Source organism: Lipotes vexillifer, unplaced genomic scaffold (genome assembly GCF_000442215.2).
Source record: "Lipotes vexillifer unplaced genomic scaffold, Lipotes_vexillifer_v1.1 scaffold666, whole genome shotgun sequence".
Taxonomy (NCBI): Eukaryota; Metazoa; Chordata; class Mammalia; order Artiodactyla; family Lipotidae; genus Lipotes; species Lipotes vexillifer.
In genome coordinates, this window is record NW_006787408.1 from 1,134,220 (window position 1) to 1,156,198 (window position 21,979).

Below are 21,979 nucleotides of genomic sequence, written 5' to 3' on the forward strand. Positions count from 1 at the left end.
TAGGATGTGGACTAGAGGGAAGCAGAGTTGCAGGAGGAGTTGGGCATGTTGGCAGGCATGCCGATACAGCTGAGGAAGAAGAAATAAGTATGATGGGGGCCAGTATTTGATGGAGCAAGGACCTAGAGCAGTGCTTCTCAAAGTAGGGCCTCCAGACCAGTAGCATCGGCGTCACTCGGAAATTTGTTAGAAATGCAGATTCGCAGGCATCTCAGTTTGTCTCACTCCAGACATACTGAATCAGAAACTCTGGGATTAAAACCCAGCAATCTGTGTTTTAACAAACTTTCCGAGGATTCTGATGCATTCTCAAGTTTGAAAGTCACTGATTTAGAGGAAAGAGGAAGGAGTGGTTTTAACCTGCCCATAGATTGGGAGGTGGTTCTCTTTGACAGGATGAGTGACCCTACTTAAAAGAGAAAAGATGAAGAAGAAGAAAAAGATGATATCAGATAATCCCAGGCTCTCAATAAGGTCATCTGCTGAGAAATTTTTTTCAGTGTGAATTTTAAATCACAAGGTAGGAGTCCTGTCAGAAATTGACTTGGCTTTGTGTTTCAGGTTGAAACTCCAGCCTCAAAGCCAGAATGAAAAGACTAAGTTAGTGCAAGAGTAAGGGAAGGGAAACTAATATTTATTGAGCAACTATAATACACTTTTATATAGCCTGTCTTATTCAGTTCATTATCATTGTGCAATGCAACCATTACTGTCTCTTTTTTATACTTGAGGGCATCTCTCAGCTTCACTGGCTTCTAAGTGGTGGAGCTGAGATTTGAACTCAGAGCTTTCTAGCTGCAAAGCCCAGTATTCATTCTACTGTACTATACCTGTTAAACTTACCAGGTTTGACATGCCTATGGCTATTAAGATATTTAAAGCATGAGGAGTCCTACAATGATTATTGGTTTTATATTTCTATCTGTAGAATGGTACTTTGCTTTGTAATGCACTTCGAACAGAAATAAGATTTTGACGTTATGAAGTAAAATGGAGGCATACATTTTACTTTAGTGTCAATATAATTACAAGTAAGACGTTGACATGATTTGGGTGTTTGGTCAAACCATCCTTTACATGCCTTTATATATGAATGTTATGCCTTAGATTTTAAAGCTCATATAGGGCAAGGGACCTAGTTATATGTATGTATATACCCTGCTGTCTTTCAGAAAGCATTTTCTTTTTAATTTTTGGTTATGGTGAAATTGGTATCCAATAAACTGTATTATAATTTTATAAGTTTTGAAATTTGTGTACACCCTAGAAACCATCACCATAATTGAAATGCTAAACATGTCTATCACCCCTTGCCCCAAAGTGTCCTCTTGACCCTGGGTAGTCCCTCCTTTCTGACCCTTGAAGTTTCCTCCCTTTCTAGGAAACCACTGATTTGCTTTCCCTTACTCTATATTAGTTTATATTTTCTAGAGTTTTAAAAAAATGAAATCATTCAGTATGTGCTTTTTTTTTCAGTGTTCCTTCAGTCAGTAAAATTATTTTAACATCACCTATGTTATTGCATGTATCAATAGTTCTTTCCTTTTTTTTCCTGAGTAGTCTCCCATTGTATGGCTAAACCTCAATTTTTTTATCCTTTAGCCCATTGATGAACTTTGGATTCTTGCCAGTTTGGGGCTGTTACAAGTAAAGCTGTTATGAACATTTGTGTAGATGGATATGTGCTTTGCATGGGTATATACTTTAACTTCTCTAGGGTAAATATCTAGGAGTGGAACAGCTAGATCATATAGAGGCATATATTTAACTTTTAAAGGAAGCTGCCAAACGGCTTTCAAAAGTGGTTGTATTTTATTTTCCCCTCAGTGGTATCAGAGAGTTCCATTTCTCCACATTCTCTTCAACTCTCAATGTGGTCAGTCTTTTAAATTATAGCCTTTCTAACAGGTGTATAGAGGTATCTCATTGGGGTTTTCATTTGAATTTCCCTAATGACTAATGATGTTGGATACCTTTTCACGTGCTTTTTTGCCACTTTTGTATCTTCTTTGGTGATGAATCTATTCAAATGACTTACCCATTTTTTTAAAAATTGGGTCTCTTATTTTCTTATTATTAACATACTCAGAGTTCTTTATATGTTCTGGATATAAGCTCTCTATCAGATATATGATTTGCAAAGATATATGATATTTTCTCCCAACCTGTGGCTTGTCTTTGCATTCTCCTCCTAACATCGTTCAAAGTGCAGAAATCTTTAATTTTAATGAAGTCCAGTTTGCCAATGTGTCCTTTTATGGATCATGCATCTTGTGTCATATCTAAGAAATCTTTTCGGCCTGTGTGCATGCGTGTTGCGTGATGCTGGGGCACAGTCTCTTAGCTCCAGAATTGCTTGGAGAGGGTTTAGGAAGGTGATGGGGACTTTGAATTCGGAACCTCCGTGTGGCTGTCAGGGTCTTGGTGCTCTGGATGGGTGTCAAACCTGAGCCTCTGAGGTGGGAGAGCCGAGTTCAGGACACTGGGCCACCAGAGACCTCCTGGAACCACATAATATCAATCGGCGAAAGCTCTCCCAGAGATCTCTGTCTCAACTCTAAGACCCAGCTCCACTCAACCACCAGCAAGCTTCAGTGCTGGACACCCCATGCCAAACAACTAGTAAGACAGGAACACAACCCCACCCATTAGCAGAGAGGCTTTCTAAAATCATAAGTCCACAGACACCCCAAAACACACCACCAGATGCGGTCCTGCCCACCAGAAAGACAAGATCCAGCACCACCCACCAGAACACAGGCACCAGTCCCCTCCACCAGGAAGCCTACACAAGCCACTGAACCAACCTTACCCACTGGGGGCAGACACCAAAAACGACGGGAACTACAAACCTGCAGGCTGTGAAAAGGAGACCCCAAACACAGTAAGTTAAGCAAAATGGGAAGACAGAGAAATACACAGCAGATGAAGGAGCAAGGTAAAAACCCACCAGACCAAACAAATGAAGAGGAAATAGGCAGTCTACCTGAAAAAGAATTCAGAGTAATGATAGTAAAGATGTCCAAAATCTTGGAAATAGAATGGAGAAAATACAAGAAACGTTTAACAAGGACCTAGAAGAACTAAAGAGCAAACCAACAATGATGAACAACACAATAAATGAAATTAAAAATTCTCTAGAAGGAGTCAATAGCAGAATAACTGAGGCAGAAGAAAGAATAAGTGAACTGGAAGATAAAATAGTGGAAGTAACTACCGCAGAGCAGAATAAAGGAAAAAGAATGAAAAGAATTGAGGAAAATCTCAGAGACCTCTGGGACAACATTAAACACACCAACATTCGAATTATAGGGGTCCCGGAAGAAGAAGAGAAAAAGAAAGGGACTGAGAAAATATTTGAACAGATTATAGTTGAAAACTTCCCTAATGCGGGAAAGGAAATAATCAATTCCAGGAAGTGCAGAGAGTCCCATTCAGGATGAATCCGAGGAGAAACACACGAAGACACATATTAATCAAACTATCAAAAATTAAATACAAAGAAAAAATATTAAAAGCAGCAAGGGAAAAGCAACAAATAACATACAAAGGAATCCCCATGAGGTTAACAGCTGATCTTTCAGCAGAAACTCTGCAAGCCAGAAGGGAGTGTCAGGACTTATTTAAAGTGATGAAAGAGGGGCTTCCCTGGTGGCACAGTGGTTAAGAATCCGCCTGCGAATGCAGGGGACACAGGTTAAAGCCATGGTCCAGGAAGATCCCACATGCTCGGAGCAACTAAGCCCGTGCACCGCAACTACTGAGTCTGCACTCTAGAGCCCACGAGCCACAACTACTGAGCCCACATGCCACAACTACTGAAGCCCACACAACTAGCAACTACTGAAGCTCACACAACTAGAACCCGTGCTCCACAACAAGAGGAGCCACCGCAATGAGAAAGCCACACACTGCAAAGAAGAGTAGCCCCTGATCTCTGCAACTAGATAAAGCCCACGCACAGCAATGAAGACCCAACACAGCCAAAAATAAATAAGTAAAATAAATTAATAAAAAATAAATAAGTAAAGTGATGAAAGGGAAAAACCTACAACCCAGATTACTCTACCCAGCAAGGATCCCATTCAGATTCGATGGAGAAATTAAAACCTTTACAGTCAAGCAAAATCTAAGAGAATTCAGCACCACCAAACCAGCTTTACAACAAATGCTAAAGGGACTTCTCTAGGCAGGAAACACAAGAGAAGGAAAAGACCTATAATAATAAACCCAAAACAATTAATTAAATGGTAATAGGAACATATCAGTAATTACCTTAAATGTAAATGGATTAAATGCTCCAACCAAAAGACATAGACTGGCTGAATGGATACAAAAACAAGACCCATATATATGCTGTCTACAAGACACCCACTTCAGACCTAGGGACACATACAGACAGAAAGTAAGGGGATGGAAAAAGATATCTCATGCAACTGGAAATCAAAGGAAAGCTGGAGTAGCAATTCTCATATCAGACAAAATAGCGTTTAAAATAAGAGGCAAAGAGGCAAAGAAGGACACTACATAATGATCAAGGGATCAATCCAAGAAGAAAATATAACAATTGTAAGTATTTACACACCCAAAAGAGGAGCACCACAATACATAAAGGAAATGTAAACAGTCATAAAAGGGGAAATCAACAGCAACACAATAATAGTAGAGGACTTTAACACCCCACTTTCACCAATGGACAGATCATCCAAAATGAAAATAAATAAGGAAACACAAGCTTTAAATGATACATTAAACAAGATGGACTTCATTGATATTTATAGGACAATCCAAAAACAACAGAATACACTTTCTTCTCAAGTGCTCATGGAACATTCTCCAGGATAGATCATATCTTGGGTCACAAATCAAGCCTTGGTAAATTTAAGAAAATTGAAATCATATCAAGTATCTTTTCTGACTACAATGCTGTGAGACTAGATATCAATTACAGGAAAAAAGCTGTAAAAAATACAGACACATGGAGGCTAAACAATGCACTATTAAATAACCAAGAGATCGATGAAGAAATCAAAGAGGATATAAAAAAAATACCTGAAACAAATGACAATGAAAACACGATGACCCAAAACATATGGGATGCAGCAAAAGCAGTTCTAAGAGAGAAGTTTATGGCAATACGATCCTACCTCAAGAAACAAGAAAAATCTCAAATAAACAACCTAACCTTACACTTAAAGCAATTAGAGAAAGAAGAACAAAAAACTCCAAAGTTAGCAGAAGGAAAGAAAGCATAAAGATCAGATCAGGAATAAATGAAAAAAGAAATGAAGGAAACCATAGCAAAGATCAATAAAACTAAAAGCTGGTTCTTTGGAAAGATAAACAAAATTGATAAACCATTAGCCAGACTCATCAAGAAAAAAAGGGAGAAGACTCAAATCAATAGAATTAGAAATGAAAAAGGAGAAGTAACAACTGGCACTGCAGAAATACAAAGGATCCTGAGAGATTACTACAAGCAACTAAATGCCAATAAAATGGACAACCTGGAAGAAATGGACAGATTCTTAGAAAAGCACAACCTTCCGAGACTGAATCAGGAAGAAATAGAAAATATGAACAGACCAATCACAAGCACTGAAATTGAAACTGTGATTAAAAATCTTCCAACAAACAAAAGCCCAGGACCAGATGGCTTCACAGGCGAATTCTATCAAACATTTAGAGAAGAGCTAACACCTATCCTTCTCAAACTCTTCCAAAATATAGCAGAGGGAGGAACACGCCCAAACCCATTCTACGAGGCCACCATCACCCTGATACCAAAACCAGACAAGGATGTCACAAAGAAAGAAAACTACAGGCCAATATCACTGATGAACATAGATGCAAAAGTCCTCAACAAAATACTAGCAAACAGAATCCAACAGCACATTAAAAGGATCATACACAATGATCAAGTGGGGTTTATCCCAGGAATGCAAGGATTCTTCAATATACACAAATCAATCAATGTGATAAACCATATTAACAAACTGAGGGAGAAAAATCATATGATCGTCTCAGTAGATGCAGAAGAAGCTTTTGACAAAATCAACACCCATTTATGATAAAAAACCCTCCAGAAAGTAGACATAGAGGGAACTTACCTCAACACAATAAAGGCCATATATGACAAACCCACAGCCAACATCATTCTCAATGGTGAAAAACTGAAAGCATTTCCACTAAGATCAGGAACAAGACAAGGTTGCTCACTTTCACCACTATTATTCAACATAGTTTTGGAAGTTTTAGCCACAGCAATCACAGAAGAAAAAGAAATAAAAGGAATCCAAATCGGAAAAGAAGAAGTAAAACTGTCACTGTTTGCAGATGACATGATACTGTACATAGAGAATCCTAAAGAGGCTACCAGAAAACTACTAGAGCTAATCAACGAATTTGGTAAAGTTGCAGGATACAAAATTAATGCACAGAAATTTCTTGCATCCCTATACACTAATGATGAAAAATCTGAAAGAGAAATTAAGGAAACACTTCCATTTACCACTGCAACAAAAAGAATAAAATACCTAGGAATAAACCTACCTAAGGAGAGAAAAGACCTGTATGCAGAAAACTATAAGACACTGATGAAAGAAATTAAAGATGATACCAACAGATGGAGAGATATACCATGTTCTTGGATTGGAAGAATCAACATTGTGAAAATGACTATACTACCCAAAGCAATCTACACATTCAGTGCAATCCCTATCAAACTACTAATGGCATTTTTCACAGAACTAGAACCAAAAATTTCACAATTTATATAGAAACACAAAAGACCCCAAATAGCCAAACCAATCTTGAGAAAGAAAACCAGAGCTGGAGGAATCAGGCTCTGTGATTTCAGATTATACTGCAAAACTACAGTAATCAAGACAGTATGGTACTGGCACAAAAACAAATATAGATCAATGGAACAGGATAGAAAGCCCAGAGATAAACCCATGCACATAAGGTCACCTTATCTTTGATAAAGGAGGCAAGAATATACAATGGAGAAAAGACAGCCTCTTCAATAAGTGGTGCTCAGAAAACTGGACAGCTACACGTAGAAGAATGAAATTAGACACTCCCTAACACCATACACAAAAATAAACTCAAAATGGATTAAAGACCTAAATGTAATGCCAAACACTACCAAACTCTTAGAGGGAAACATAGGCAGAACACTCTATGACATAAATCATAGCAAGATCCTTTTTGACCCACATCCTAGAGAAATGGATTTAAAAACAAAAATAAACAAATGGGACCTAATGAAACTTAAAAGCTTTTGCACCGAAAAGGATACCATACCATAAACAAGACGAAAAGAAAACCCTCAGAATGGGAGAAAATATTTACAAACGAAGCAACTGACAAAGGATTAATCTCCAAAATAGAAAAGCAACTCATACAGTTCAATATCAAAAAAACAAACAACCCAATCAAAAAATGGGTGGAAGACCTAAAGAGACAGTTCTCCAAAGAAGATATACAGATTGCCAACAAACACATGAAAGGATGCTCAACATCACTAATTATTAGAGAAATGCAAATCAATACTACAATGAGGTATCACCTCACACCGGTCAGAATAGCCATCATCAAAAAATCTACAAACAATAAATGCTGGAGAGGGTGTGGAGAAAAGGGAACCCTCTTGCACTGTTGGTGGGAATGTAAATTGATACAGCCACTATGGAGAACAGTATGGAGTTTTTCCTTAAAAACTCAATATAGAACTACCATACAACACAGCAGTCCCACTACTGAGCATATATCCTGAGAAAACCATAATTCAAAAAGATGCATGTACTGCAATGTTCATTGCAGCTTTATTTACAATAGCCAGGACATGGAAGCAACCTAAGTGTCCATCGACAGATGAATGGATAAAGAAGATGTGGCACATATATACAATGGAATATTACTCAGCCGTAAAGGGAAACGAAATTGAGTTATTTGTAGTGAGGTGGATGGACCTAGAGTCTGTCATACAGAGTGAAGTAAGTCAGAAAGAGAAAAACAAATACTGTATGCTAACACATATGTATGGAATCTTAAAAAAAAAAGAAAAGGTTCTGAAGAACTTAGGGGCAGGACAGGAATAAAGACGCAGACATAGTGAACGGACTTGAGGACACAGGGAGGGGGTAGGTTAAGCTAGAAGAAGTGAGAGAGTGGCATGGACATATATACACTACCAAATGTAAAATAGATAGCTAGTGGGAAGCAGCCACATAGCACAGGGAGATCAGCTCGGTGCTTTGTGACCACCTAGAGGGGTGGGAGAGGGAGGGGGGGAGGGAGACACAAGAGGGAGAGGATATGGGGATATATGTATACGTATAGCTGATTCACTTTGTTATGCAGCAGAAACTAACACACCATTATAAAGCAATTATACTCTAATAAGCATGTTTGAAAAAAGAAATCTTTTCTTTTTTAAATTTTATTATTATTTTTTTTATCATCTTATTAAACATCTTTGGCCTTCATATCTACCTAATCTACACATTCTATTCAGAGAACAACTTAATGTAGGGACCTGTTTCTTTAGTGCCTTCTGTGTGCCAGGCTCTCTGCTAAGTATATCCATACACAATTCATTCAAATGATATATTTATTGAGCAGCTATTATGTGACAGGGACTGTTCTAGGCAGTGGAAATACATCATGGTACAAAACAGATTTTAGAAATCTCCATCCCTAGTGTGCTTCTACTGGAGAAAGAGAATTTTAAAAATTAATAATTTATTTATATGGCATATTAAATAGTAATAATTGCTATAGAAAAATAAAGAGCAGGTTAAGGGGGTTCAGGAGTACTGGAGTGGAAATGAATGATTGCAGTTTTAAGTAGAATGGCCAGGGTAGGCAGCTCTGAGAAGGTAAGGCACTCAAGCACACTTGAAGGAGGTAAGGGAACAAGCCATAGGGGTATCTGGAAGAAGAGCATTCACACAGAGTAAGTGGCCAATTTAAAGGCCCTAAAGCAGAAGTGTATGACTGGTGTATTCAAGAAATCATAAGGAGATCAGTGTTACGAGAGCAAGGGGGAGAGGAATGGGAGATGAGGTCAGAATGGTAACTGGATTGCACAGTGTCTTATAGGTCATTGTAAAGACTTTGACTTTTACTCTGAGTGAAGAGAGGAGCCATTACAAGGTAGTAAATAGAGAAGGCTCACGATTTGATGTCCATTTTAGAAGGATCACTCTGGCTGCTCCCTTGAGCAGAAATTGTAGGGTTATAAGCAGGCAGACCAATTAGGAGACTATACAATAATTCAGATGAGAGATGATGGTATTTTAGACCAGGGTGGGAGCACTGGAGATAGAGAAAAGATGGATTTTGACATATTTCAAAAGTAGAACTAACTGCATTTCCTGGCATATTCAATGTGGGGTGTAAAAAAAAATTAGGAGTCAAGGATATAGTCAAGGTTTTTGGTCTGAGCACCTGGAAAGATTTAACAAGATGAGAAAAACAGTTATTGATATGAATTTGGGGAAAGATGATGAGGAATTCAATATTAGAGATATTAAGTTTGAGATGTCTATTAGACATCCAAGTGGAAATATTAAAATAAAAAGTTGGATATATGAATCTGGAGCTCATGGGAGAAGTGCAGGCTGGTAGGTCAGATAAGATGAAGACTAAAAACTGAGCTGAATTTAGCAATGTGGAGACCTTTGGAAAGTTTGACAAGAGCATTTTTGGTGGAACAGTGGGGACAAAAGCCTGATTGGGAGGAGAGAATTTGAAAACAGATTTTAAACAACTTTTTCATGGAGTTTTGCTACAGAGGAGGAATAAGGAAATGGGGCAATAACCAGAAGGGAGGATAGAGCAAAGAGAGGATATTTTAAGAGGGAAAAATAGCTGCTTGAATGTTTGAATACTGATGGAAATAATCCAGTAGAGAGGAAAGAACTGATAATATAGGCTAGAGAAGGAACAATTGCTAGAACTGTGCCGTAGAACAGACAAAAGGGGATGGCTCCCGTGTATAAGAGGAGGTACTGACTTTAGATAGGAGTGACTAATTCGTCCATGATAATAGGCAGGAAACAGTATGTAGGTACAGATGCTGTTAGGAGTGTAAGTGTGGTGGTGGGAGTTTGTGGAAGTTCTCATCTGATTACTGCAGTTTTGACAGTAAAGTAGGAAGCAAGGTCATCGGCTTGAAAGTAAGGCTGAGGGAGGAAGTGTTAGAATTTTGAAAGGAGTGCAGGTGGTACAAAATAATGAGCTAGGAGACCAGAAGAGTAAATGGACAAGGGAAATGAAAGAATAACTGCCAGACATCAAGAATCCACCTGTGGTTCATGGTCATGCATTTTAAGCAAAGCCAGTCAGGATGCTTGTGTGCCTTCTCCAGCCACATTCAGGTGCACACATGCAGTCTTGGAGCAGGCGGAGAGCTGGATTTAACAAATATGAGGACATGAGAAAGGGACGAGGGAGTGAAGGGTGTATGCGAGGGAATAGTTCAGATGGTTGGCTATGGGACCTACAATGGACAAGGAGGGAAGACAAATGTTAGGGAAGAGGAACAGTGACGTGATGACAGGATCAGCAGATTGTAGGCCAGTAGGATGGAATAATGCTTGGAATGAGAACCCCTTCTATAAGGGGTGAGCTGTGAAAGATAGAGGGGCTGTCAGAGAGTGGGTCAGGGTTGCAGTTATTGGTAAAGACGAGGACTGAGAGCAGGGCTACTTAATGAAGAGGCCATGGACTGGTACCAGTTTGTGAACTGTACGTTACTGAGCTGCAATGAGGTAAGTTCAGAAATTGAAGGAAATGTTTAGAAACACTATTGTGACATCCAAGCCTATGATAAGTGGACTTGTATACAGAATGTCTTTGCTTTTTAACTCTCATTTGTCTATTCATTTGTTTTTGTATTTTACAAAAGTAATGGTCTGCAACAGATTGGCTATAAACAACAACAAAAAATCTGGTCCTGCCCTACAACTGAAGCACTGCTCTAGCGTGCATGACTGTCACGTGAGTGTCTGAGGAGGGTGGAGGGCAAGACCATCAGAGGAGAGGAGTTGGAAGGACTATAGTTTCTTGAATATTGAAGTCACCGTTATCTCTAGCCTTCCGAGACAGAAGCCACCTGATTCCACCACTCTGGGGGCACTATTCTCATTGTTTGCCATGTGAACAACAGAACTCAGAGTACAGTGTGAATGGTGCCCTTAGATTGTTCACGAAGGTGGCCGTTGCTATCTCCATTTTACAGATGAGACAACAGACTCAGAGAGGTGAAATAATTGCCCAAGTTCACATAGCTAGTAAGGGAAGGAACCAGTATTTGAACTTAGGTATGTCTGTCATGCCAAAGCTAGACTCTGTCCATACACCCCTCTGTCTTTGTCACCTGCTTACAGTTATGGGGACAGCATAGCCGTAAGCCTCATAAAAACTGGGGAAAAATGCCTTTTGGGAATGTGTTGTGGTCCATGTGGCTAAGGTGAGCATTTCCATTTCTTTTAAAATCATGACTTGTTACATCTGCTGTGCTAACCCACAACCCATTGCTGTCTAGACCCATCTTTCCAGTTGGCCTTTGTTGAACCGAGAGGCTGAAGCACCTCAGGAATCCAATATCCAATATCACCACAGGATTTCCTGCACTTTCTGTTCTTGTGCTTTAGTCATTACACATGTATTAGAAACCTCTTCTAAATAATGGTTGAATGGTAAAATGATGAATAGTTTTAATACTTTTCTTCCCAAAATCTGTGCAATGGAGACGTTACTTTTATGATCTGAAAAGGTCTAGCATAGATCTGTATTTTAAACCATCTTGTTCATGTGGAAACTCTCTAAGACTCTTAGGTCTCTGATGAGGGCTGAACAGGCCTGCTCTCTCACTGAGCCTGAGTCCCAGCTGCACTGGAAGCCTTGGCATTTCCAGAAAAGTTGGTGTTGTTTGTTTCCCACTCTCCCCAGGTGCATGGAGTATTTGAGGAATCAATCCAAAGACAAAGCAGCATTAATCTCTTAGGGGTTTCCTGGTTTCCTCCATTTCTTGGCTCTCCAATAGGCCTGGGAAAGTACAACAACGCTACATTTAATTTATAAAGCGCATCCATGTTTCACTGGACCTGTGAACAGAGAAGTCATCCACTTGTTCTGGAAGCCCTCCCTGGAGTTCTGAGTCTATATGCTTACATAACACATAGGGCATGGCGTCAGAATTATGGCTTTATGTAGGCCAGGCTGCCTCTGTGAAGCATGGCCTGTGGTACATCACAGGGCCTGACACATAGTAGGTACTCACTAAGGATGAGTCGAATGAGTGAATAAACAACTGATGTTCAGTCTGTATAGGTATTTTTGTGGTGATGTGTTTAATCTTTTCTACCTTAAGCAAGTCACTAGCATGGATATATATTAATGTATATGAAAAGAACTTTGGGACTTATTTTTATATTCAAACATACGACTTTTCACCCAGAGAAGATATAGAAGAAATAAAGAACCCACCAAGATAAGCAAATAAAGCTGGACAGAGTAAGCTATGCTCACTCAGTTTAGTTTTAAATAATAATCAAAATAGATAATAGGAGCAGAATTTTACTTTGAAAAGTAATACTGCAAATCCCAGTTGATGTGGTGGGGAGAGGAGTCATTAAAATACTTTAATATGGTAAAATGCTAATTATCACAGTTATTCATTGACAGTAACTTAAAATCCCTGGTTGGCATCATAAGCATAACTAGAATTTTCAAATACATGTTATTAATTATTGTTATTAATATGAGGTTTAAAACCTGATCCTCTTTTGGAGACTAAGTATCAGGACAGGTGAATTTTAAAATGTGCCTGAAAACTCACAACAACCAAATGAAAGTTGGTATTCTTTTCTTCCATCTTGCCAAAGTACTCATCACATTAATAAGAAATGCAACCGGCATGCCAGGCACTAAGCTTCACATCATTTGTTTTTATAAGGTTGTATTCCAGTAGATGGGGAATACTTTGATTTTAGTATATACTTCATTGATGTTAAGAGTCTAGGCTCATTCTAATGACTGTGGTCAAGATATTTTTCCCTAGTTTGTCTACACAAACCTATAAGAACTAGCAAAAGCTTAACTATTGTATTTGAATAGAGAATTCTTCCTCTTCTAGATCTGAAGACTAAATAAAATATGGAACAGACAGTTACATCCCTAGTTTTTTTTATTATGCCTTTTGAAATAATTTGTATATACCTTTTAAATAATTTCAAGTGCCACAAAAAAATAATGTTAATAGCTCAAAATCAAAAGTTAAAAAAAAAACCCTAAGTATAATTTTTAAATTCTTTTTCTTCTCAAGCGTTTTACGATGGGATAATGAGACAGATGTCTCTCAACTGGAAGGACATTTTGACATTGTTATGTGTGCTGACTGGTAAGTACATAAAAATCATAAAACTCCTGTTAGAAAAAATAGCTTTGCTGGAGTAATTGGGCTGTGCTGCTTTGCTGACGGCAAAGCAAAGTCAACAAATGAGGCACAAAGCTGCCTTAACCTCAACAAATTAACATTCATCTCCATGTGACAGTTATAAGGTAGTCTTCTATCACACAGTAACTTCTACCACATTATTTCCCAAAGATTGATTTTGAGAAGCATTTCCATTTTCTGGAATTGCCTCTGTTTCATGCTTGACGTATCAGTAAATGGGCGACTTAGGCAAATTGCAAATAATTATGGCTCGGAGAGGAATAGTCTGGAGAAAAAGGAGTTTATCAACACAAACAGCTCAATTAGCTTACTTCTTAGGAGAGATCTGACTATTGATATAAGGGAATATATATATGTATGTGTGTTTGCAAACATATACACTCCAGTGTATAAAAATATCTGTGAAATATCTTTAAGGAAAAAGCTTTTCTTAAAATGTATGTTTGCTATCTAATATTTTCAGTGCCTTCAATTATGATATTTAATTATACATAAAACAAGAATTATAAAATTACATTTTATTGTTATGCAAATAATAATAGTAAAATCTCTGTCAGATGCCTGCCTTTCAAAAATAATTTACATTAGATATTTTGTCTTCTCTTTTAGCCCAGTCTACTTATTGTTAATGAAAGTCTGATCCTAAGTTACAGGATAAATATGTATCAAACCTTAATAATGATTTCAACTAATCTTATGTATTTTCTTCGTGTGTTGAATAATAATATGAGAAACATTGACAATTCACAAGTATTTTTCCTGTTAAGAGTAAAATCTTATTTGTAGTTTTATCATGATTTTTAAAATGACACTATGGATTTGAAAACACATGTTCAGATTCTGAAGAAGTTCTATTATACTGATAAACCCAAACACAAGCTCCATAACCCAGAGAACACTTTCCTTATGCGAGAGTTGAATGAATGCAATGAAGTTTTCAGGAAGTCTTTATTTAAGATTATTATTTAGTAAGATTTTCAGTGGCTAACTTTCACCTAAGTCAATGAGATTAGACTTGCTTTCTGTTTTCTTCTGAAAAATACTTGTCAAGGAAACATAAATATTTTCTTCTATTCTTATTTGAGATTTTCTAGTTTTCCATGGCCATTTTAGTCTCTCTGCACCCAGTTTCAGAAAACCTTTTTCCGGAAAAAGATAGAAGCAGATTTTTGACTAATCATTGATATTGTGTCTCAATATTACAGCCCTCATCTAATCAGAAATAAGGAGCTAAAACCTCACCATATGATTTGAGCAAGTAATTTAGTAAATGCTGTCCCTCACCAAATATGAGAAAGGATTCTCCAGGTTTCATTGCACAGATGAAGATAATGCTGGCAGGATTAAATCAGATTAAGCATGAAAGTCAGATCAGAGAGCAGCGGAAAGAGGGACGAAGGGTAGAATCTTCTTGGAGGTTCAGACGAGGGTCGCACATGGATGGGCTCTGATTATGTGGGGAAGTCAGGTCTGGCCAAGAGATTTAAAGTTAATTTTGTCCTTTGCGCAAATATCAAAACAGCCTGGCTCTGTCATACCTTGTGTTATGACACTCACACCATGTCATCCTATTTGTACCAGGGAAGCAGAGGAAGTCAGATTTAAACTCTTTTCTGATTAATGTTCTCAGTTAGGTTAAAAATAGCCACACAACATGTTTGAAAAATAGTCTTTTTTCCCTAGCCAACAACAGGATCCTGTACAACTGATATACATAATGCATATTCAGTTAAGCCTTTCATTACAAATACATAACATAATAATACAATGTCTTACGTACACACACACACACACACACACACACACACACATACCATATACATAAATACACATCTAGTCACTATTGAGAATTTATGTATTCAAATGAACTAAATACACCAAGTTTCATTTTATAAACGGCTTTTCTATGCATGAATTGTTAAGTTTTCTTTTCCTCCGGTGTTGTCAGTGCCTGAATGTCAGCCTGTTTATAATTTCCCATTTGTAAATGGGAAACATTAAGCTACTCTCACTGCGATGCTGATACTATTTCCAAAAGAAATGCTTTGGTAATGGTCTGTCTTCATATTCACAGGGATGGGTAAGCTGTTCAGAAACTTAGAAAGTACAACGATGTTCATAATATACATGTTGTGCATATAGCAGGGAAGCCCAGGATTCCACCTGTTCTTTCTGTCCTGTTGGATTGATGTTTCTCTGTCAGAGTTATTGCACGGATGCTGCTTCTAGGGGCAGGCAGGCAGGCAGGCAGACCATGATGCTATTTTTTTTTTTAAAGAATGTCGCAGAGGAGGAAAAGAAAGCTCTCTTTAGACACTACCTCCAAGATGAAACCTGAAATAGTCAGTGCCAGAAATAGGTGCCACACATAAATAGATCACGTTAAGGCTCACACCATCCTTGAGTCCTTGTCAGTCAATGAGATCTGGATTAGGCCACAGGAATATGAAGCAAGAGTTGGAGTTCAAATATTAGGTACGTGGATTAAATTCTTACTGAAGCATTTCCAGCAAGGGTGGCATTGTCTGCTTCCTTGAATAGCTAACCAGTGGTACTGCTTGATCCCATTTACATGAAAACAAGCTCTATTCACAAACCTATTCCAAACCCACATTGTGGTTCAAGTAAAATGCACATGATTACAACGAGCAGCGATATGTTTATGTTGTTAAATCATTCAGATATTCATATATTTACATTCAAACATTCATAAACCTGTAGGCAATGGGGGAAATAACTCATTTCCCAGAAGAGACAGTCTCTTAGTTCACATCTAAATTTAGTAGCTCAACTAGATTATAGAATAAAGAGGCACACTGAAAGCTAGTCGTTATTCCACCATTCAGCATTCTGGACAATGAAATATAGTTTCATGGTTCAACAGTTCCTAAGTAACTTGTAAAATGTCAACTTTGAAATAAACAGAAGGAAAACTCAAGGTACAGTCATACCTGCAAATGGATGCTGTTGCCAAATATCAAAATATTAGAATATTTAACCACAGGTGTAGAAAAAAAAACCCTCCTATTAAATTCCTTGGTTGACTTGTTTAATATTGAATTTAACATAAGAGTTCCTTTCTGCTGGAATGCAATCCAGCCCGGTCCTTGCTGAGTTTAGAATAGCGAGTTCTTGTTAATTTTAAACCTGCCTTTCCAGTTTGATGGCTTTCCAGTTTACTGTAGCTCTGCAAAAATAAAAATGATTCTGTAAATTTAAAAAAAAAAAAGTTTCTGCACATTTGGATTCTCTAAAGGCTTGGAAAGCAAGTCTGAAATGCCACCCGTAGCCAGACACATGGAGCTAGGTCTGCAGGACGGCGAGCGCCACATCTGCATGCCTCCAGCCTGAGACTTTGGGAAGAAATGGGGAAGGTACATCACTTCACTTGCTCTCCCAGCATTTTTATACTAACTATATACAGTGGATTGTTTTTATTTTCTATCATGTTTACTTTAAATGATGAAAAAAGTTTGGGTTTTGTGAAGAAAAAAATTTTTTTCTCAAAATAGGCTCTAGGATTTCTTTGTTTTCTTCCAGATGCTGTGATCATAGATAGTTCTAAATCACAACTCACAGACCTTTCCACCTGAAAAGATCTTTAACCCAAATGTAGTCAGCCCTCTTACCTCACACCTGAGGAAACTCAGTCCCGGAGAAGACAGACAGATTGTCAAAGATCTCGTACCTAAGGGGTGGCACCAAGCGAAATCAGAATACGGCTCCCCCAGCAATCAGTTGCTAAAGACTGATAGAGGCCATTCAGTCTGCCGAAAGTTAAATCTAAAACAGTGAATTTAACTGAGCATATTTCACTGTGAAAACTACATAGAGGTCTTCCTCTCTGTGGATGCTGACAGAAATGTCTCCTTGTTCTCTGCGCTAATTAATTTCCCTATGAGAGGAGCTGGAGCTGCTCTGTGCTCTGCAGAAAATCCTGACTGATTCTAAGGGAGGTGATGAAAATGGCCTGGCACCTTTCCTTTGTCATATAATCTGTGATTCAGATCAGTGGAACAAGGCAACCGTTGATTCCACAAGTGAATTATATAGAGGGGTGTGTGTGTGTGTGTGTGTGTGTGCGTGTGTGTGTGTGTGCGCGCGCGCGCGTGTGTGTGATGGCCAAACTAGACCGACCGTCGATGTATTCTGATCAGTAACTGAAGGGAGAGTTGAAATGGTATCTTCATCCCAATCACTGACCCACTCAGTCTTTTTTAATAGATCCACTTAAGCTACTGCTGTTCTCTGAGCCCATTAGGACTTATTTAAGGGGTGAATTTTCAGGAGATTATATATCACTCCCACTAAAGCACGTTAAAATTGCTGATAGGATGTATCCTACTAAGCGTTATAAATTCTGCACCAGAGCTAAGTAGAAAGGTGAGCTTGCTTGGAATAGAGACCTATTAGAGAACTACAAAAATTACTTTGGGGAAATTTGACTTGCAGTGATGGAGTAGACAGCATTAGCTTTCAAATAACTGTGTTTTGAATGTGTGCTCTGTGTTAAGCTGCATTTTCTAGTGAGCTGTGAGGGTAACATTTTTGTCACCATTGCCAGCATTAAGTAGAAATGGTACTATATTAGGTTATGCTTCTTTTATCGAAGTATATTTAATTTACAATGTTGTGTTAGTTTCAAGGGTACAGCAAAGTGATTCAGTTATTTATATATACATATATATATATATTCTTTTTCAGATTCTTTTCCATTATAGGTTATTATAAGATGTTGAGTATAGTTCTCTATACTATATAGTAGGTCCTTATTGTTTATCTATTTTTTTTATGTAGCACTGTGTATATGTTAATCCCAAAGTCCTGATTTATTTCCTCCTCCCCTCATAAGGTTATGTTTTAAGCTCAGCTTTTAAGTTGTTGATTATTTATCTCTAACAATCTTACCAGCTCTTAGGATGCACAGGTATAAACCGAGAATGGTCTTTTGCTTGGTGCTATGTATCCCAACCAGCCAGGTCTCCTGTAGACTGACAGAGGTATTTTCTCACAGTGGTAGTCTTCTTAAAAAAAAAAAAAGATGCTTAATTATTAACATTTAAGATAGTATTACCTCACTAAACAATAAGGTATATAGTCCTGAAGAGAAAATTTCAAAACACTTAAATACAATTCGATTCCTTTCTTATCGATCCTTACTGGTTATTAACCACTGATTAATATGGCTAAAAGGCAAATTTTTGTAGCATTCGAATTAGACACATTTTGTGCTCTAAGATTTAAGTGCATAGTTTTCTGGAACAATAAGAAATTTTCCCATGGGTAATAATCAGTTTATCCTGATTATCCTGATGGATAGTTTCCCATTCTAGAGATCACTTCTAGCTCACCTTAAGAGGATTCTTTTTCCATTGCTCAAAGCAGAACTTTATAGAAGAAACTTCCACTAAGCATGTCATGGTGAAACCCAAGCACTGAGAACTACAAAAAGCCACTCTCCCCACTCCTCTTAAGTGAGAGACTTAGGAGAGAACCTGGTCTGGCGAAACATCCTACCTAAAGGCTGATTCCTCCCTAGCAAGACCAGTGAAGGAGTGCATACAGCCTGTTTTAGAGGCCTTGAAACCCACCCTACGTAAGCTCCTCCAGTTCAAAGACTGTGTTGATCTGCCAGTTAGACAGTAAGTAACTCTTCATTGAGCCCCGTCTCTGTGTGTATGCTGGGCCAGACCTAGTGACGCAGAAATGAATACAGACTGGAAGCTCCTCGAGGATGGGAACTTCGTCTTATTCACGGCTTATCTCCAAGGCCTGAAACAGCCCCTAGTATACAGCAGGTCATCAACAAATATTCATCAACCGACATATATCATTCATTTGATGCCCACTGCAGCCACAGAGGTGGGCCCTTATTGACAGGAAAACTGAAGCCTCAGATGAAGTGACTTGCCCAAGGTCACATAGCAGAAAGGTCAGAGCCAGAGCCTAGGAAACCCTGAACTATGCTCTCCCCTTGTCTGAAGTGTGGCTCCACCAGCAGTGCTCCTACTGACAGCTGATCACTCATCCTTAGCTCGGAGGAGGACGATGCAGGGCCCCAGAGTAGGTGGTAATTAGCCATGCTATTTGGGGAGCGGGAGGCCAAATCAGAGGGACCCACACCAAACTACAGCATTCGAAATGGGGGTAAGAGGCTTTGCTTAGGCCCCTCATGGGATAGCTGATGCACAAGGCCACCCAGTGTTCTAGCCTGCAAGTCCTAGATAAGGAAACTCTGTCCTAAACTTCCAAGATAAGGCCTGGTGAAGACAGGGTCAGACTGATCCAGCCAAAGAGGTGACAAGAGCAACAAGAGAAATTCTCAAACCAGAAAAGAAAAATGAAAAATGACATGAACTGGAAAACAATCAACATGGAGATCAAGGGGGAAAATCCAGAGTTGCCATGGTCTCTGGGACACACTGCCTAAACCTGGTCTTTGTGTACTCCCAGGTCACTTGTTGGCTCTAACCTCAGTGCTGTTGCTAGTCACTAAAAACTATCACCACCTGAGAGCTGTTTTGTGGTTGGTGTGTAATAGGGCTGGTGGTTTGTTTTTGGAGGGTGGCCTCACAGCACCCTCTGTGGGCAGAGGGCACAGGTCTACAGACAAGTGTTGGGAGAGCTTCATCTCCACCAGATGAATCCCCCAAACAGCAGCTTAGAAATTGTCCCTTTCGCACTAACACATGGCCAGTCGCGTTGAATCGTGGCCCGTCGCATGTTGATGACTTGACTTTGGTTGGATAACACTGACCACAGTATCTTTTGTTTATTCCAGTGAGACACTTGAACGGAAGGAAACATTTCTCTTTTTTAGTGTTGAGTAAATATGTGTAATTAGTCTTGATCTCCATTAGTATCATTAGACTTGAAAACCCAGTTTAATCTGGATTCTGCTCTCTTCTCAACGTCAGCCTGTTTCTGGACCAGTACAGAGCCAGCCTTGTTGATGCAATAAAGAGATTACTCCAGCCCAGGGTAAGTATGTTTCTATTTTCTCCTGAACACTGGCTTCAGAATAATTAGTCTGTGCACAAAGATGGAGAGAGTAATGGAATGGCAGGATTAATGTCATGTAATACTTTAATACTTATTATGTCCAACTTCAATTGGGTCTTCTGATCTATCAGATTCTTTCCTAATCATAACTAGGGAACTTCTTACCCTTGGCCTTCTGATAAGGAACACAGTGGGTAGTAAAATAAATGAAACCACTTCAAAGATAGTGTGAGATTATTTTTATCAAAGAATTTCTTGAGTCTTTTCCTTTGATAACAATATCTTCATATTAAAGTAGAAGTATGATATTGAAAGTTTTCTGTTGACTTCTGTCATTTTAAGTCCCTTCAATGGTTACCTTTGTCGTTGGGTATTTATTGCAAAAGGACATTTTTCTTTTTATTTCTGTTTATATTGAATAAAGGGGCTTCAGATGAATCTGTATATTAATCTGTTCTTTGCTTTAAAAGGAAGCCATTATTTACATATTATAAACATTAGGTCACAATGAAGCCAAGCATGGCGTAAAATATTGTGCACATTTTTACATTTATATATCCATTTATGCCTGTGAGTAAATTACAGAGTTTTTATCCACTCTTTATTTTTTTGGGCTGTTATACTAAGCTAGGAGGTCCTGCAGCCTAAACAGAGAGTTAATATACATCTATTTAAAGTAAGAAAACAAGTTTAAAGCACATGCATTAAAAAAAAAAATCTTATAACTATGTAAGACTCTTGCTGTGCCATAGAAATTTAAAATATGTTAACAATGTTAAAGTAGTCTAAGACAGGAACTCACATTTATCTGAGAAAGGACTATACTGTGTATGTGTGTGTGACGTAGTTTCTAAAGTTTTATCTCTTCTTTTAAAAAAGAAGGTTTGCTCCAGTCTTCTGACCTCAGTGAGACTTATAGACTAATACCTTTCAATCTTTCTTTTATATCTTTTTCACATTGAAGGTTCCCAGAGCAATTTGATAATCATCCTTTGCCTTACACTGTTGCTTTTTATTTTGTTATCTCTATATACCTCAGAAACTTTAAATAGGCCTCTAAGAGGAGTAACCACAGCTTTGTAAGTGGTAATCAATTAAATTAAATTGGCCTTCTCAATTCCCTCTGAGGTGGGTAATAGGTCTGGAGGCAAGGAAGGGGCATGCACCAAGCTATTAATGGCAGCTGTCGTGGTTGAGTGAGCAGCCCAAGTTGAGGGCAGAAGGAATTGGGGGCCTCTTCATCCCCCCATTAGCCTTAGGTGGTTCTCATGAGCATTTGCAAGATCAGGATTTTCAGAGAGGGGGCGGAGATTCTTGGACGTAGAGGCTTCTAGGAATACTATCATATGTAAACACAATTTCAAGGACTCCTGGATCTCACAGTGCACAAACAGTAATTCACTCGTCACCAACACCCCTTCAAAGCCTGTTTGTGACAAATACTCCATTTTGCAGCAGATTTGCATGATTTACATAGGATCTATTGTAAATCATGAGAACGATTTA

The 21,979-nt window shown here is 38.4% G+C and overlaps 1 protein-coding gene across 1 annotated transcript in view; it reads left to right on the forward strand.

Moving 5' to 3' along the window:
* Positions 1-21,979, forward strand: part of CAMKMT (calmodulin-lysine N-methyltransferase) — a 430,251-nt gene that overhangs the window by 393,677 nt on the left and 14,595 nt on the right. The window contains exons 8-9 of the mRNA XM_007459962.1: positions 13,340-13,414; positions 20,389-20,452. Of these exons, the coding sequence (XP_007460024.1) occupies positions 13,340-13,414; positions 20,389-20,452 (139 nt within the window). The remainder of the gene's footprint in view (positions 1-13,339; positions 13,415-20,388; positions 20,453-21,979) is intronic.